This window comes from Sphaerodactylus townsendi, linkage group LG08 (genome assembly GCF_021028975.2).
Source record: "Sphaerodactylus townsendi isolate TG3544 linkage group LG08, MPM_Stown_v2.3, whole genome shotgun sequence".
NCBI classification, from domain to species: Eukaryota; Metazoa; Chordata; class Lepidosauria; order Squamata; family Sphaerodactylidae; genus Sphaerodactylus; species Sphaerodactylus townsendi.
Window position 1 is genome coordinate 105,577,182 of NC_059432.1, and position 19,178 is coordinate 105,596,359.

Genomic DNA, 19,178 nt, shown 5'->3' on the forward strand with positions numbered 1-19,178 from the left:
AGCTGGGAATCAAACCCGGTTCCTCCAGATTAGATATACGAGCTCTTAACCTCCTACGCCACTGCTGCTCCTGAAGTTTTGAACTGAAGTTTTCCCTGTCCTTGTCTGACTCCGCCCCCCCCACATGCACTGCCCCTCCCCCCCCGGATTTTCAGGGGGATTCCTCAGCAGAGGGCAGGAACAATTTCCATATTTATTATGCATCATTGAGAAAGTCTGCATCATGTGTGTTGTACCAACATGGGGGGAGTGAAAGGGATCCCAAAAGATGCTAAGGGATGCCAAAGGAGTCCAATCAGTGAACACGTTAACGAAACCGTAGAACCATTGCAGACAGACAGATGATCAAAGCAACAGTGTCAACTGGAAAGACAGCCTCCTCCCCAGGGACGTAGGTATAGATTTTTTATGGGGGGATTCGGGGGGGCCACACCCCCACCTGCCCCTAGCGCATGGCCACGCCTCCCCAAGCCCCGCCCCTGGCCTAGCGCTTATAAAAGCAGCTCTCCGAGGTCAGGGATGGCAGACTCCCCTGCCCTGCCCTCCCCTGCCCCTCCCCTCGGGGCAGAGGCATAGAGGGAAAATGGAGCCTGGTGCAAAATCTGAGTTTTGCGCACACCCCCCCACCCCCTCGGGCAGCTGCTGTGATGCTGGAATCCACCCCCAAACAGCATCACTTTCAATGGCATTTAAACTAGAGAGCCCAAATTCTCCTTTTAAATCCACCTTAAAGGGAGAATCTGGGGCCCCTAGTTAAACAACATTGAAAGTGATGCTGTTTTGGGGTGGATTATCCCCCACCCTGAAACAGCATCACTTTCAAAGTGACATAGTGGTTAAGAGCAGGTGCATTCTAATCTGGAGGAACCGGGTTTTCCTGCTCTGCCACTTGAACTGTGAAGACTTATCTGGGGAATTCAGATTAGCCTGTGCACTCCCACACATGCCAGCTGGGTGACCTTGGGCTAGTCACAGCTTTTCGGAGCTCTCTCAGCCCCACCCACCTCACAGGGTGTTTGTTGTGAGGGAGCAAGGGCAAGAAGATTGTAAGCCCCTTTGAGTCTCCTACAGGAGAGAAAGGGAAAATATAAATCCAAACTCTTGTTCTTCTTCTAAACTGAGGACCTCTGATTTTCCCTTTAAATCCATGCCGAAGAGGGTGGATTTAAAAGGAGAATCTGGGGAAATTTGGGGGGTTCCTGCTGTCAGGGGTGAAATTGTTAAGCTAGAAGCACCAAACTTTCAGGGTATCTTTAGGAGTCTCTCCTAATGATACCACCCAGGTTTGGTGAAGTTTGGCTCAGGGGGTCCAAAGTTATGGACCCTCAAAGGTGTAGCCCCCATCTTCTATTAGCTCCCATTGAAAACAATGGAGGATGGGGCATTCCCTTTGGGAGTCCATAGCTTTGGACCCCCTGGTCGCTCACAAAACCTAGGTGAGAGTGGCATCAATAGAACTCTCCTGATAATACATCCCAGGTTTGGTGAAGTTTGGTTCAAGGGGTCCAACGTTAAGGACCCTCAAAGGTGTAGCCCCCATCTTCTATTAGCTCCCATTGGAAACAATGGAGGATGGGGCACCCCCTTTGGGAGTCCATAACTTTGGACCCCCTGAACCAAACCTCACCAAACCTGGCAGGTATCATCAGGAGAGTCCCCCAAACAATCCCTGAAAGTTTGGTGCTGCTACCAGGGGTAGGGAACCTGCGGCTCTCCAGATGTTCAGGAACTACAATTCCCATCAGCCTCTGTCAGCATGGCCAATTGGCCATGCTGGTAGGGGCTGATGGGAATTGTAGTTCCTGAACATCTGGAGAGCCACAGGTTCCCTACCCCTAGCCCAAACAATGCGCCCCCTGCAGGCCAAAAACCGAAAAAGCACTAAAATGTTTTTAAAACCCACAAACGGGTGGGTGGAGCTTTGGACATGAATGGGGGGGGGGTTCAAACCCGAGAACCCCCCCTTACCTACGTGCATGCTCCTCCCCCACTATTAATCTGACTCACTGCTGTTCATACAACTGGTTTTTATATTTAACCAGACCAAAAGTGAGATAATTTGGGTAGTCGCAGAATAAGCTGTGATCTGGCAGGTCCTGGGTTCGAACACCATCGCAACCACGAAGTCACTTGATGGCCTTCAAGAAGTCACTCCCCTCCAGTCTCACCCCCACCCACCCCCCACCCCAACCTGCAAGATACAGATACTAGCTAGGGTTGCCAGTGGGCAGGAGGAAAAAGATTTAGGTTGCTGTCAGTGACAGCCGTGCAGTGGTGGGATTCAGCCGGTTCGCACCACTTCGGCAGAACCGGTTGTTAAAATGGTGCTTGTAAACAACCAGTTGTTAAATTATTTGAATCCCACCATTGCAGCCATGGAGATGTTGGTCCTCTCTGGGAGTTGCCAGAAACTCTATGTACTACACTCAAAGGTGTAAATACTGCTGCATGAATCCATTGGAATAGTTGAATTTGTGGATCGGAAGGAAGGAAGGAAGGAAGGAAGGAAGGAAGGAAGGAAGGAAGGAAGGAAGGAAGGAAGGAAGGAAGGAAGGAAGGAAGGAAGGAAGGAAGGAAGGAAGGAAGGAAGGAAGGAAGGAAGGAAGGAAGTTAGTTAGTTAGTTAGTTAGTTAGTTAGTTAGTTAGTTAGTTAGTTAGTTAGTTAGTTAGTTAGTTAGTTTCTGCCGATTCCTAGAGAGAGAGACGTGCTGTTGCTTCCACGTTCTGTCTGGAGGTGACATCATGCCATCACTGTTGGTGCCCTGATATTTCTCCACCCCACCCCCCACCTCAGTCTCCCAGTCCTGGCAACCCTAGCCTCGGTCTCTAAGCCCTGTTGTTGGCCTCCAGACTAAATGGTCCCTGCATGTAGAAATGCAGCATGTCAGGGAGAGAGCAACACTAAACTTTTCTCTCTGCTATTTCTCAGTGCTCCTTGCAGGTGGAAAACTATTATATCAGGCAACAGTTGTGTGTAGATTGCTCCCTGGTGTACTACTTTTCCACAAACAGGAAGCATTAAAAATATGACTCAGATACACATCCGAGAAACTGGACAGTCCAGAGTTCTATCATATCATTCTGCCTCTGTGTTCCGTGTTTCTAGGGAAGGAAGCAAAACTTTTGCTTTGTCAAGGGTCTGAAACAATCCCCAAAGCCTTTCGTTGCTCATTAGCAATGTCAGGCGTTCAGGGGAAAGAAAAGGAGAGGCAATAAACTTGCTGACCCATAGGAAGGTAAAATGCTAAAACTGTTTAGGGCCCGCCAGGAGCAGCCAAAAAAGCAAAGTGCTTACCGGTACCTTCATTTTAAAGTCATCGCGATACAGTTTGATGCCGATGTCAGCGATCGCCCTTTGGATGAAACGGGATGGCCGCAGGACGAAAACCAGTTGTAGGTTCCCTGGAAATGCTCCCTGGAAGAGGCATGAATATGTCAGGGAAATGGGAAATGAGCCCACGATGGGCAGAAAACAGAATGTAATGAACCCTTTGGGCATCTGTAGAAAGCCCCTTTGATCTAGTCCCGCCAATACCACATGCTGGCCGAATGGAAAGAGTTTTACAAAACACAATAAAAGGGTATAATGTGAGACAGGAACTAAAAATAAACACCAGAACACTATACCCGGGTCTGCAACAATATACAAGTTAAATATCCATCTAAGCAGTGAGTGTTTATTTAGTAAACAAACAGAATGCAAAGTGAAAGCAGGCAGATCTGAAAAATACACAGCACAGTTCTCAGTGGCCTCTAAGGTCGATTCCGCACTTGGGTTATCGACCTAAGTTCGAGCTGCGTTCGACCTAAGTGCTCCGCACAATCACTGGGATCGATGTGGTTTTGTACCAGCTTTGCCCCGTGTAACGGTCAAATTTCCAATTCCAGTTGGGAACTACTCCTTTTCAGGGAACCACGCTCGAACTCAGCTCGATTCCAAAAGTGTAGAATCTCTGGTGCCAGGAGTCCCCCATTCAGCCAATCATAGCTGAGTGTTTCGGGCATCGCATTACAGCTGGCCAATCAAAAAACGCCACCTTCGTCCCTCCATTCCTGCTTGGCAGTTTTTTTTATAACGTGTGTGGGATAGAGCGGAACATGGCGTGGAACAGTAGCCAATGTCGAACGGGCGGCAAAGAGGCACAGGATGATTCGCCCTCAAGCTGGGATCAAGCTGGTTGCAGTGAGACAACAATGGCTTGACCTAGAGTTAGTACCCTTCTCAGGGAACTGGGTCGAACCTATTTTACTTGTGTGCGGAATCGCCCTAAGAGAATTATCTATGAGACAACAGGTCTCAGACACTGATCATTTAGGTCATTGTGGACTACAGTTCCCATTATCCCCTGCCACCATCATGCTGGCAGGGGATGATGGGAACTGTAGTCCATAACATCTGGAGGGCCACGAGTTTGACACCTGTGATTTAGGCATAGAGCACCTCATTGTGATATCTAGATGTATCAAATCTGCTTCCAGATGGAAGTTGTGCTTTGCTTTGGCATCCAAACCAGAGAGAAGGGGGTTTTTTTTGGAACATCCACATGACGTCATCCTTTAATTATCTAATTTGTGTGTTTTCTCTTGTTTTGCTGCAATACTTCTGAGACTGGGTTTAGCATTTTTTTTCTATGCCGTGTGGAAAGGAAAGAGTGGATTTTTGAAGGTTCTACTGACATCAGCACCGTTTTCCTCCTCTTACCAACACTTTCCTGTTGCCACAGTCACTTCCTCACCCACAGGAAGGCTTTAAGCTTTTTAAATAAAACTGACAATTGACATATAGCTCTAGTTTTATAACATTACAGCAGTCCATCTACTAAATACTATGAATCCCCAACTTCCATTTTTTACAAAGTAAAATTCTAGCTCTTTTCATTGTAACCAGTGGTGGGATCCAAAAATTTTAGTAACAGGTTCCCATAGTGGTGGAATTCAAACTGGCAAAAGTAAGCATATTGGGACTAGGCAGAGACACGGCAGTGATGAGTGGGGCATTCGAGGCGGGGCATTCCTGGCGAGGCTGTGGCAGGGGCGAAGCTTCTTTCGCCGTGATCGCAGGTGAGAAAGCGAATGCACGCAGACACAGGCTGCCACGCACGCCGGTGCACCTCCTGCTAGACTGCTTCAAGTTCTGCACGCTACTGCTGAGAGGAGGGGCGTAATTAAGGCAAAAATCACGTGGCAAAATCACCAATTAGTAACCCCCTCTCGGCACACACAAATAATTAGTGACCTACTCTCAGGAACCTGTGAGAACCTGCTGGATCCCACCTCTGATTGTAACTATATGCCTTTCTCCTTATAGCTCCACAAAGAAAGGGGCTACACGCTTATATGCTTTTTTTAAAAGCTCAGAAAATCTAGTAGATGTATCATTATAATGCTATGGTGTCATGCCGATTGCTAACTTTTAAAGCCCGCCCCCCAAAGCCTTCTGGTAAAGGAGGAGAGAAATGATAGCCGTTGGGGGGCTTAAAAAGCAAGTGTGTGGGAAAACTGCGGTATAAATACTGTGCTACTGTGAATGCAGAAATTTAGGTTTTGTAAAATCAGACGAACCATTTTCTTAAAAATCTCAGACTTGTGGTTCAAGGCACAAGAGCAGGGCCAACTGAAAACAAAACACGACCATTTGGAGACCCTTTGTGTATCATCCCTGCCAGCAAATTTGATGTAGTGGTTAGAGTGTCAAACCAGGAAACAAAACCCACGGGTTCAAACCTCCACACAGCTAGGAAGCTGACTCAGTAACCTTGGATTAGTGACCTGCTGTCAGCCTGACCTACCTCGCTGGGTTGTAGTGAGGATTAAATGGGGAAGGGAGAGTCGAGAACGCTACCCTGTGCTGCTTAGAGGAAGGAAGGGACAGAAATGGGCCTGCTGCATAGAACGGATGACCCTTACTTTGGCCCTTGGCATAAGAACATAAGAACAAGCCAGCTGGATCAGACCAGAGTCCATCTAGTCCAGCTTTCTGCTTCTCGCAGTGGCCCACCAGGTGCCTTTGGGAGCTCACAGGCAGGAGGTGAAAGCAATGGCCTTTTGCGGCTGTTGCTCCCGAGCACCTGGACTGTTAAGGCATTTGCAATCTCAGATCAAAGAGGATCAAGATTGGTAGCCATACATCGACTTCTCCTCCACAAATCTGTCCAAGCCCCTTTTAAAGCTAATCTGTCCAAGCCAATACAACTATACAAGCTTCATCAGAGCGATCGTATGGAAGAGACCGGCATGGCGTCAGATGAGGCCAAGGGACAGCGAGTCATTTTAGGCCACCTCCTGGGCTGGAATAAGAATTGATTCGGACTGACACGTTTGCTCAGGCACGGGGATACTATGAAATCAGAACCATCAATCCTCCCGTAGACCTCAGCGTTCCTGCGCTGCGTAATCCCATCTTTCCCTCCCTCCCTCCCTCCCTCCCAGAGTGGAACCGTCTCATTCTGATTCCAGTAGAAAACAAGGAAGCACTTATTCAGATATCTCCTCTAGAGGGTTCTGAGCGCACAACGCGGGCAGAAATCTATGAGGTAAGGACAGGAATATTCCCCATCAGCAATGGAAGAAAAGTTTTTAAAAAAGGCAAAACACAGTAGCCATCAAGGGAGCCTAATAATTTAAAGACACACAGAGAGAAAATATCAATGCACTTACTGCTATTCGTGTGAGGGATGCCTTTACCGCGCTCCATTTGTCCCTTCGTCTGTCTATAATGATGACGAATCCGATGCTGGCAGCCTCCAGACTGCAAAATATCCAAAGCAGGTACGTGGGGTTACATGGAAACAGACCCGTTCCCAGCTACCGTGCCGCAGTAAAACCGCCATAGCAATCGCTGAGATCATGATTAGCTACCTGGGTTGATGCCGGGGAGAGGATGAATACGAGCGAGAGGATGAATGTGAGCGACCTGGAGCTGTGTGTGCAGAAGGAAACGAGCTACAGCATTTTCTCCTTTGGCTTTCTCCCTACCTCCTCCTCCTCCTCCTCCACGTCAGATTCAGGTTCGTGAAGCTTTAAGCTAAGCAGGGAATATTTGTGATCCCATTTCGGCTACATCTCTTTGGCTGTTATTTGTTGCTGCAGCCGCGTCTTCCCAAAATCTTGGCTTAGGCGTGAAGATGGTTTGGGGATCCACATCACGATGCTTCTTACGTGCCCGAGGAGGGCAGAGTCTGTTCCCTTGGCAAACGGCCTCTTCCTGCCAAGACCCCCCCCCCCCCGCCATGACCTCCTGAATTGGCAGGGAATTAGAAGCATCGTCTCCTGCCCCACCTGATGCACCTGCCCTGCCTCTAAGACCACCGAATGTCAACCTCTGGGCATCACCCTTAAACGAAGAACGTAGGTGCATGAAATCCAACACATATCGAAACAAATTATGCTTCGTCAGGTTTCCTGTAATGTCAGGAGTGCTATCAAATCATTAGCTGGCCCATTATAGCAGGCTCCATAGGGTTTTGAGGCAAAGGGATCGTTACATCGGTTTGCCGCTGCGTAAGCTTCTCACGTCCAGGACTTCCTTGCCGTTCCATTACACATTGTACTAACTGGGGCCAATTCTGGATGAGAGTTTCCTTGAGGAAGCCAAAGCAGATAGGGCTCACCTGGGCCATCTGGGTCACGGAACCTAAAAGGCCCCTTCCGCACATGCAGAATAATGCACTTTCAATCCACTTTCACCATTGTTTGCAAGTGGATTTTGCTATTCCACACGGTAAAATCCAGCTGCAAAGCGCATTGAAAGTGGAGTGAAGGTGGATTATTCTGCCTGTGCGGAAGGGGCCAAAGACCAACAAAGTTTTCAAGGGTACCAATTTATGTGAATCAAAGCTCATTCCATCTGTTACAAACCTAAACGCAGCTCCTTTTTTTTTTCATTTCATTTTCTCATCACTGACATGGGACAGCCTAAACTGCATTTCGAGGCCTCATTCTTTCTCCTCTGTGCCTGCAGCCAGTGCAAATGGCCACAATCCAGCACGGGATCAGAAGGTTGGAATAACAGGCAACCCTTTCTGGGCAAACACTAAGCTAGGGGTGTCCAACTCGAGCCCCCCAATGTACATGGACTACTGTTAATTAAAGTCTCCTAATTCTCCTAATTCAAGTTACAAAACTGTAACTTGACCAGGTTTAATACACCTTTTTCTGGAAAGGTTATCTCATAAATTGACATTCAGGACATTGGTGGAACAAGCAATAGAAGCCGTCAAAAACAATTCCAATACGGCTCATAGACTCGCAGTAAATCCAGCAAATTCTAAAAGGAAGGAGGCAACACTTTTCTAACAAATATTACGGTGTAGGAAAGTATGCTCACTATGCAACCCGAAAGAGAGTTACTCCAGTCTAAACTCATACATTTTGATGGTCTTGGACTGGATTAACCCTGCCTAGGATTACACGGTAAGTCTGATTAGCAGAATGGTGATATATTTCTGGTGGCAAAGAGCGAGACAGTAAAAGCAACATTCCAAATCTGCCATCTTCAAAGGAAGTAAAGGGAAAATAATACCACAATCACATCAACGGCATTTCCTGTGGAGGCTATCCGCTTTGAAGGAAACCAATAACAAAGCTAAACCATTGTCCTTCTAACTGCGTGGGGGCAGAGACGAAGGGGGAACTGTACTTGGGGCACGCGCTGCCCACAACAACCCGGAATGCCTCGGCCACGCCACCGCCAATTGATGCTAAATTGCATCAGCACTTATCGATGTATGAAATCCAAGAGGTAGCTAAGTATCCACAACAACAGCAAACATTTATAATGACTTAAGGTCATAGGGCAGGGGTCTGCAACCTGCGGCTCTCCAGATGTTCATGGACTACAAATCCCATCAGCCCCTGCCAGCATGCCCAGTTGGCCATGCTGGCAGGGGAATGATGGGAACACAAGATCCATGAACATCCTGGAAAGCCGCAAATTCCTGAACCCTATCTGTCATAGAATATAGAATTACATGGCTCTTTCACACTGTAGCAAATCACCGACAATATCTTAAACATTTCCCAACCCCCCCCCCCCCCACCAGCAAATAAAGGGGTAAGAGAGGAAAAGGTGATTATATTAAGACACACAGTAAGGGATCCTACATACTCCACTGGAGAACTAGACACAGGGATACCATTTTGGGCAGTGACCTCGTGTCACTCCCTATATGTATTTAAACCACAGATTCAAACAAGTGACGCGCTGTTGCTCAGCACCAGATATAGGAATGGAAACCGGTGAGTTCAGGGTCCCGCTCCGTCATCAGCAGAAACAGAGTGAAACCCAGAAGATAAAACCAACAGATCCACATGGAAAAGATCAATAAATCTGGGTTTGTGCCCTTCAAATTCCATCTGAAAACCAATCTTTAGAAGACCCACCACATGGAGGCTTCTGGGATCGCCCCAGGATCAATTTGTTTATTTTAAAATAATTTTGTTAGCCGCACTCTTTATTAAAACTGCTTGAAGTTGTTAATAGTGTGATGAGACTGGAGTCCTTATCAGTGTGTGGATGGCTTTTTGTCTCAAAAGGGACAGAAATCAGGACTTTTGGGAGCAGCAGTGGCATAGTGGCTAAGAACAGTGGCTAAGAGCAGGTGCACTCTGATCTGGAGGAACCGGGTTTGATTCCCAGCTCTGCCGCTTGAGTTGTGGAGGCTTATCTGGGGAATTCAGATGACACTCCCACACATGCCAACTGGGTGACCTTGGGCTAGTCACAGCTTTTCGGAGCTCTCTCAGCCCCACCTACCTCACAGGGTGTTTGTTGTGAGGGGGGAAGGGCAAGGAGATTGTCAGCCCCTTTGAGTCTCCTGCAGGAGAGAAAGGGGGGGTATAAATCCAAACTCCTCCTCCTCCTCCTTTGCTAAAACAACAGTAACGTATGTGAGTAGGGCTTCACGCAGAACTTGTGTTGAATAAACAAAGCTTTGGGGAACACTGCCAGAGGCTATGATTCTGCTTCCGTCTACGTCTGCCCTGGGCTCCTGTCAACAAGGTAAGCCCGTGTGGCTTAGTCTGAAACAAGTTCTTATATTTAATGGGCTAGAAGCAAAGCATCACAATTAAAAGAAAACATCCAGTAGTGCCACTCCACACTGAATAGCTCCTTCTAAGACAGTGAAGAAGAGTTTGGATTTATACCCCGCCTTTCTCTCCTGTAAGGAGACTCAAGGTGGCTCACAAACTCCTTTCCCTTCTTCTCCCCACAACAGACACCTGGTGAGGTAGGTGGGGCTGAGAGAGTTCTGAGAGAACTGTGACTCCCCAAGGTCACCCAGCAGGCTTCAAGGAAACAAATCTGGTTCACTGGATAATAGTCTGCCGCTCACGTACAAGAGTTGGGAATCAAATTCAGGTCTCCGGGTTATGGTCTGCCAGATAGGAGAGGAAAACGAAAGGCGAGGGGGAGAAAAGGAACACACGGAAACCGGATGAGCCACCTCCAGAAAAACACTCGCCCAAAACAGGGAAGTACAACAAACTGATTTATAGCATGAATAACAAGTCTAATGGTCTCCTGTCTGTGGGACTTGTGAATGAACTTGATTCCAGTGCAATTCTATTTACGTATAAGAATGTGTTTATAATACTATTAATGCATTTAGACTTGTTATTCGTGCTATAAATCAGTTTGTTGTACTTCCCTGTGTTGGGCGAGTGTTTTTCTGGAGGTGGCTCATCCGGTTTCCGTGTTTCCCTGCCAGATAGGAGTCCACCTGCTCTTAACCACTACACCATACTGGCTTTCAATGAATTCATCTGTGGGCGAAACATCAGAAATTGTTGTAAAAGGCTTCTGACTTACAGTTACTATTTGCCAGCTGGGACTGGAGATTTCTTGTCTCTAGAGGCCCTCCCGCCACCATTCAGATGGGCGGGGGGCGGGGGGGGGAGGGAGGGAGGGAGGAAACTGTCAGCATTTGGAAGAGTGTTGGCTAAAAGCTAGAGCAGTGATGGCGAACCTTTTTGAGACCGAGTGCCCAAATTGCAACCCAAACCCCACTTATTTATCGCAAAGCGCCAACCTGGCAATTTAACCTGAATGCTGAGTTATTAGTTTAGAAAAAAAACGGTTGGCTTCCTCTTCCTCCGCCCCACCCGCTCGAGCAGGGGCCAGCCTGCTCTAGCCTCCAGCAAGTCCCAAGCGCACCATTCTGTGCCTCTCTAGCATCTCTGCCTCCTCTGCGCCCCCCCTCAGGCAACAGCCACCCAGAGAACAGGAACCAGGCCTGCCAGCCAAGTCTTCCCTGCGCACGTTGTGCTCAGTGGTCCAGGCCAGCCTAGATGAGTGTGTGTGTGTGTGGGGGGGTGATTTTCCGCCTCCCCACGACAAACTCTGTTTGTGCGTGCCCACAGAGAGGGCTACGAGTGCCACCTCTGGCACCCGTGCCATAGGTTCGCCATCACTGAGCTAGAGTATTGCCTGCAAACTGTTCCTGTCATGCTCAAAGTAATGTCAGTACATTTGGCCCAAACTCTAACCATAGAGTTCTGGCCAAAAACTAGAGTGTCATTAGTGATGCACAAGATCCCACCTTGCCACCTGACAAGGTGATTTTCATACAAGTTGTCAGCCTCATGCCGGTCAGACTATTCAGAATCATTTAGCTATTAAAAATAATTATTGCTTACCTGGGAATGCTAGTTAAATATGTCATTACGTTTAGAAAATCCTCATCGGGAATCTCGCTGAAACTTGAATACTCGGGGAAAGTGATGATCGGCGCTCCGTCCTTCCCTCTTCCTCCTGCAAGAGAAATTAGTTTTCAGCAGGCTAAAAATACTTTCCACCTGTCTCTTATCAAGAGTGGCTTTTCAAGAGAACACCATTTGTGTAGCATTAGAACCCAAAACAGAGGCAACTTCTTTAAGTAACCAAGAATTCTCCAGATGATTTGGGAACCTGTGGTTAGACCCAACTTTAAGCAGTTTATCCCTCACCATGTAGATACCGTTGTATCTATGGGACCGGCTCCCCCTGTATCACCCCCAGGCAACAATATGCTCTGCTGCAAGAAACCTTCTGGTGGTCTCAGGATCCAAGAGTGTCCAGCTGGCCTCAGCTAGGGTCAGATTCTTTACAGCTCTGGCCCAGATCTGATGGAACTGTGTGTCAGTTGAAACCAGAGCCCCATGGGATTTGGGGCGATTCCGCACATGAATAAAATAGGTTCCTGAGAAGGGTACTGAACTAGGTCGAAGCCATTGTGGTTCCCCACTGCAACCAGCGTGATCCCAGCTCGGAGGGTGGAATCATCCTGTGCCTCTTCACCGCTCCGTTCCGATTGGCTACTGTTCTACGGCCATGTTCCGTCTATCCCCACACACATTATTTAAAAAAACTGCCACAGGAATGGAGGGACGAAGGTGGCATTTTGTGATTGGCCAGCTGTACGCAATACCGAAACACACAGCTGCAATTGGATGAATGGGGGACTCCTGGGACCAGAGATTCCGCACTTTACTGGAATTGAGCTGAGTTCCCTGAAAAAGTAGTCGTTCCCAACTGGAGTCGGAAATCTGACCGTTACACGGGGCGAAGCTGGTACAAAACCACGTCGATCCCAGTGGTTGTGCGGAGCACTTAGGTCGAACGCAGCTCGAACTTAGGTCGATAACGCAAATGCGGAATCGACCTTAGTGAAATTCTGCAGGGCCTGCAAGTCAGAGATGATCCACCGGACCTTTGGTTGAGGCAGCTACGGTTTTGTTCAGCCTTGCTGGCCTCCCAAAGCCATCCCTCCACCTTCCTTCTTTCACTCTTCTTCTTCTCCTCTACGCTGCCAGTATAACCTTGTAATAAGAATGACTAGGGAATGTGACAGAGGTGGGATTCTTCTTGTCATCAGCACCTGAAAAGGTTCCATGCACTTAGCTGATGCCATCTGTAGGTATATATCTTAACTGTTTTATTAATTATGCAGCATATTAATTCTGTAGATGAGATGTTGTTTTGTATCATGAGACATTGTTTTCAATCTGTTAGCTGCCCAGAGCCTGGCCTCGGACCAGGAAAGGACGGGGTAGCAAGTCTAATAAAAATAAAGAAGTGAAGCGCTTTAAAATTAAATACCATTTGGCACAGTGGTTAGAATGGCAGACTGGGAACAGGGAGACCCCTGTCCGTCCTCGTTTTGTTTCAAAGCCCACCTGGCGAACACCTGAAGCCGCCTTCTACTGAATTAGGCCCTCAGTCCATCAAAGTCTGGATTGTCTTCTGATGGTGGCTCTCTAGGTTCTCAGTCCGAGGGCTTTCAAATCACCGAGGACCTTATCCTTACTGGAGATGCTGGGAACAGAACCGGGGGAATTTCCTCATGCCAAGCAGATGCTCTACCAATGAGCCACAGCCTACCCCCCAGGGTCAATTTGGGCTAGTGACTTTCCCTATCAAGCTAACATTACCTAACAGGATTGTTGCTGTGAGAATGGAAGAACCATGTATTTTATTTATTAGTTAGATTTTTATACTGCCCCATCCCCGAGGGGCTCCAGGCGGTGTACAGCATAAAATCTCAATACAGTTATAAATATAATTGCTAAAACCTTTAAAAACAGCAGTAAGAATAATAAGAGGCATCCAACAAAACCCCATTTTTTAAATCCACCCCCAAGAGGATTTAAAAGACCCACCCCCATTAATTCTGTATATGAGATGTTGTTTTGTATTATGATATAAGATTGTACTATGATATAATATATCGGTGGGATATAAGAGACTAGGGCTGTTCCCGCACAGTCAAAATATCCTGGGCTGAGCAAGAAAAATATCCCTGTGCAGCTGAGAATTCCGCATGGTTCCCACTGCTAAAGAGGGCATGCCCCGGTGTTGCCCCGTGATATTTCCTTTAAACCAGGATTTTCAAAAACTGCCAAACTCAAAAACTGCCAAATTGAAGGGTTTTTTTTAAAAAACGGGGTGAGCCTGCTACAGCCTGCTACTGTGCAAAAACCATTTGGGAGCAGGACTCATCGACCCGCCTGATATTCATTCAAGCTGTCTCTCAAAAACAGCAGCCAATCAGAACGTGGAAAGCCGGGCATGCCCAGAGATGCTTGCAGCTGCCACTCAAAAACAGCAGCCAATCAGAACATGGGACACTGGGCATGCTCAGATATGCTTCCAAGTAAGCAGAGAAGTCCCGGGCTCATGCAAAACAAGCTGGAGTAGTTCCTCCCAGTCATGCGGACGGACACCCTGGGATAAAATAGACCCAGGTTGAAAAAAACGGTGGTGCACAGGTATAATTTTGCCATGCAGAAACTACCTAGATCAACAACTACATGAACTCTGGTTTCATTTGAGTAGGGGAACAGGCTGTTTGCTTAGTAAATCTAGAGATGTAGAGATTGCATCTGTGCCCAAGGCCATTCACAATACAAAATAGCTATAAAACCCATCCAACCATAGAATAAAATGAGCACAGAGCAACAACTGAAGAAACCTCCTTCTAACCCAAGCTATCATTTCCTTCTGCCAGCCGTAACCAACAGGATTAGAACGGGCAGAAATAATCTAAGGTTTTCTTGTCTGCTATGCCAAATCGGATTAATTTACAGTGGCTATTGGATGAAAATATTATTTCTGCACATGATTGTAGCCCAGAGATTGTAGCCCTTAGATTTTGCAACCGCTGCTGACCTGGGAGCCAAGAAAGCCATCGCCCAACTTAGAAAAAATTTCCTGGATGGTTTTGGGCCAACAGACAAAAACAACAAATGTTTTGCTGCTGTTCGCTTCGGAGCAAGCCGGATCATGTTCTCTGGCCCAGCGCTCTTTGACTGTTACTAAAATTGGATAATAAGGGATTGAAATGCCATGCGCATTAGTCCCACAAAACTCTAAAATATTAATGAGAATATGATGCCACTACACCAAACCTGGGCATTATACGGCCCGCGGGCTACATCCGGCCCGCCGGATGACCCTGACTGGCCCCCTGCCGTGCTGGGGAGCGAGGTGTCTTTGAAAGCCCCGCAGAAGCCGGTTGCCTTGGCTGTCGGCTTCTGCGGGGCTTTCAAAAGCGCTCGCCCCCCTGCCTTTTGGCCCGGCCCTCCACAATAATTTCTGTGTCTTATGTGGCCCCATTGAAAAAAATAATTGCCCACCCCTGCACTACACACACACACACACACACACACACACACACGATCAAGATCAAGTTTACTGTATTGGCCATCGGTCTTCACAATCATTACGCAACACATTAAAACTATAACTCAGTCGTTACATATACATAGGAAGAGGAATAAGGTAAAATTAGACTCTTACTGTGTTGTCTGGTGTCTGATCTTTCTAGCTGTCAGTGCACAAACATACACGCAAGAGGATCTTTGCTCTCTTTCCGCTTACAGAAGAGAGAAGAAAGCTTTTAATAGGATGCCCCAGGGCCAAATGACCCCATGGAGACTGGATACACACACACACACACACACACACACACACACACACACACACACACACACACACACACACACACACAGAGATACACACATACATACATACACACATATACATACATATATATACATATGTATATGTATATATGTGTGTGTATATATGTATGTATATATATGTATATACACACACACGCGCACACGCACGCGCACACGCACACACACACACATATATGCAGCAATCGCTGGCATTGTTTTAAAGAAAAACTAGAGTAGAACCACATGTATGGACTTAAGTGATAGGGGGCAGGTCTCTGGGAAACCTCCTAAAGGAATAATGCAGAAGGTGCTAACCACTGACATTTCTCTGAAGGATGAAGTTTTTCTCCTGCGCTTTGTTAAGACAGCAAATGTTTGATGTGTGTGACACTAAACTTGTGTGTGTGACACTGTGTGTGTGTGTTTACAAGCACCATTCTAACAACCGGTTCTGCCGAAGTGGTGCGAACCTGCTGAATCCCACCGCTGGGTATAATGACATTTGCTCTCCAAAGCAGGTATTTGCTACAGGGCTAGCAGTCTCTCTGCAGTCCGGAGATCTGTTTTGGGAGATCTCCAGGCCCCGTCTAGAGGTTGTGAACCACACTTTCCTCTAAGACATGTTGCAGATTACAGGGTCTAAGTCAGAGGTGTCCAACTCTGGCGCTTCAGATGTTCGTGAACTACAATTCCCATCAGTCCCCTGCTGGCATGGCCAATTGGATGATGGGAATTGTAGTCCATGAACATCTGAAGCGCCAGAGTTGGACATCCCCGGTCTGAATCAATGTAATCAACAGGATAGGAGATCCAATAAATAGAGCAATAGAGTTTGGACAGAAGTCTGAAAACAAAGAGAAAACTGAAAAGGAGCAAAAGCAATGCATGAGCATTCAACCATGACACCTTAAATGGTGCAGAATCCAAATAATATGATTATGCTTACAGCACTAGCCGCTACATACAATACACAGCAGTACAGTCTACAGTCCCAATCACTTTATCAAAGCATCTTTCTGAACCATTTCATAACAGTACAGCCTTACTGAAGGTGGTAGAAAGCACTGTCAAGTCACAGTTGACTTATGGCAACCCCGTAGGCTTTTCAAGGCAAGCGATATTCAGAGATGGTTTGCCATTACCTGCCTCTGCATCACAACCCTGGTATTCCTTGGAGGTCTCCCGTCCAAGTACTAGCCAAGGCTGACCCTGATTAGCTTCTGAGATTTGATAGGATGGTACTCGTCTGGGCTATCTAGGTCAGGACAGCACTATGACCCGGGTAAAAACGCCCTCCTACGTAATTCATAAAATCATAGAGTTGGAAGAGATCTGAAGGGCCATCAAGTCCAACCCCTGTGCAATGCAGGAACACGCAATCCAAGAATTCTATCTCTGTCTTCCAGTTCGTTTGGCACTCGTTTCAATCCAAACTCCTCCTCCTCCTCCTCCTCCTCCTCCTCCTCCTCCTCCATGTGACTGAGGCCCCCTCCGCACACACAAAATAATGCGTTTTCAAACCACTTTCACAACTGTTTGCAAGTGGATTTTGCTATTCCGCACAGCTTCAAAGAGCAGTTTGAAAGCAGTTTGGAAGTGCATTATTCTGCACTTGTGGAATGAGCCTGAGATACAATCCAACAAGGATAAGCGCAGAGTTCTACATCTGGGTAGCAGAAACTGGATGCATACAGATTGGATTGGACTGACATGGCATCCCTGACAATGCTCTCACTCTATGGCTCCTTCCGCACATGCAGAATAATGCACTTTCAAACTGCTTTCAGTGCTCTTTGAAGCTGTGCGGAATGGCAAAATCCACTTGCAAACACTTGCGAAAGTGGTTTGAAAACGCATTATTTTGCGTGTGCGGAAGGGGCCGATTCAACCTGAAAGTAGCAAAACCGTTAACGTCGGAAACAACCATCAGTGCGAAGTTTAAATGGCAATGGGATGCCTCAGACCCTTCGCAGGGAAGGGAGTTGGTGACACCTTGTGGATGAGACTGGTAGTTCAAGGAACTATGCAGCAAGAGTGACCTATGGTTCATTGCATTGTTGTCCCCACAATTGGGGATGCTGACGAGTTAGAAATTCCTGGAAATTTGGAGACAGAGCCTGGAGAGGGGGAGGGGGAGGAGGAGGAAGAAGAAGAGGAAGAGGAAGAAGGAGGAGGAGGAGGAGGAGGAGGAGGGGGAGGAAAAGTTTGGATTTATATCCCACCTTTCTCTCCTGTAAGTTTCAGAGAAAATGCATGATGTTATCTTTTTTTCTGGAAGAGCGCTTCTGTGTTTAATAGCTGCATGGCAAGAAGATAATTAGGCAATGATATCTGAATCATCTCCTTTCTGCACCTCTCTAGGGTTTCATATAGCCTGGCATTTGGTCCCAAATGAATAGCTTTTATGGTTAACGGCAACTTCCAGCCACTAGAATTTTGGCTTTTCCACATTCTAATCCTACTTACTTGTATGTTCCTGTTTGTTCGGGGTTTTTCCCCGCTGTTCTACACAAGCTTTGCTCCCTCTGGTGGTCAATTCGATATTTTGCCGGTTTATGTCCAGCATAAACACCTGCAGTATAAATCTGCAAGGAGATATGTTGAAGATACAGCGTTTCCACATTACCATTTCCCTAGTTTCCTGTTTCTTCAAGGGAAGGGGGGGTGGGGTCAGTTCCACACATATTTTGCTCCCTTTAGTAGTTGATTTGGAACCACCCAGATTTAAGTCCAGCATAAACACCTAAAGATTAAATCTGCAGGGAGATATACTGGACCAAATCAACCCATAGGGTGAGTAAAACAAGTGCGGAAATGAAAAAACCCCACCCTCAGAGGAAACATAAACTTAGAAGCAAGAAAAATGAGAATATTTGGGGTGGGGGGTGGGGTGGAGAATGTGCAATATCAAATCAACCACTAAAGGGAGCAAAGCACCCACAGAACAGAATACCCCACAGAATTTACAAGTGACAAACATGAGACTGAGGAAAAGCCCTTTGTTATTTCCCTCCATCCTGGAAAGCTCCATCTTCCCCTCCCCCCATAACCATCAGAAGTTTTTGGTGGCTGCAACTCAATTTTGGAACACCCCCCCCCCCCAATTGAGACTCTCCTGGCACCTACCTTACCATCCTTCAGAAACAAGGCCAAAACGTTCCTTTTTTCACCAAATCAACATGTGGTTTTAACCTGTCGAGTCCCACCATCTTTTAGAGCTGTTCTTTCTAGTCTGCTTCTAGCCTGAGGGATATTTTATGTAGGGTTGCCAGGTCAAACAAAGGAGCAGCAGTGGCGTAGGAGATTAAGAGCTCATGTATCTAATCTGGAGGGACCGGGTTTCATTCCCAGCTCTGCCGCCTGAGCTGTGGAGGCTTATCTGGGGAATTCAGATTAGCCTGTGCACTCCCACACACGCCAGCTGGGTGACCTTGGGCTAGTCACAGCTTCTCGGAGCTCTCTCAGCCCCACCTACCTCACAGGGTGTTTGTTGTGAGGGGGGAAGGGCAAGGAGGTTGTAAGCCCCTTTGAGTCTCCTACAGGAGAGAAAGGGGGGATATAAATCCAAACTCTTCTTCTTCTTCTTCTTCAAACCTGGCAACCAACGGGGAGGAAACATATTGAAATTGGAATTGAGAAAGCAGTTCTAAGGTGACTCAAGATCACTGACTCTTGCAAGAAGAATTTGTGTAAGGGGGAGGGGTGCAAAAAAATATGGTTTGTGTCAGGGCTGATAA

At 47.1% G+C, this 19,178-nt stretch overlaps 1 protein-coding gene across 1 annotated transcript in view; it reads right to left on the reverse strand.

Moving 5' to 3' along the window:
- The window catches only part of MCF2L2 (MCF.2 cell line derived transforming sequence-like 2), a 72,034-nt gene that overhangs the window by 24,823 nt on the left and 28,033 nt on the right, over nucleotides 1-19,178 (reverse strand). Inside the window, exons 3-5 of the mRNA XM_048506938.1 lie at nucleotides 11,638-11,752; nucleotides 6,658-6,748; nucleotides 3,296-3,415 (exon numbers count right to left, since the gene is read on the reverse strand). Coding sequence (XP_048362895.1) covers nucleotides 3,296-3,415; nucleotides 6,658-6,748; nucleotides 11,638-11,752 — 326 coding nt within the window. The remainder of the gene's footprint in view (nucleotides 1-3,295; nucleotides 3,416-6,657; nucleotides 6,749-11,637; nucleotides 11,753-19,178) is intronic.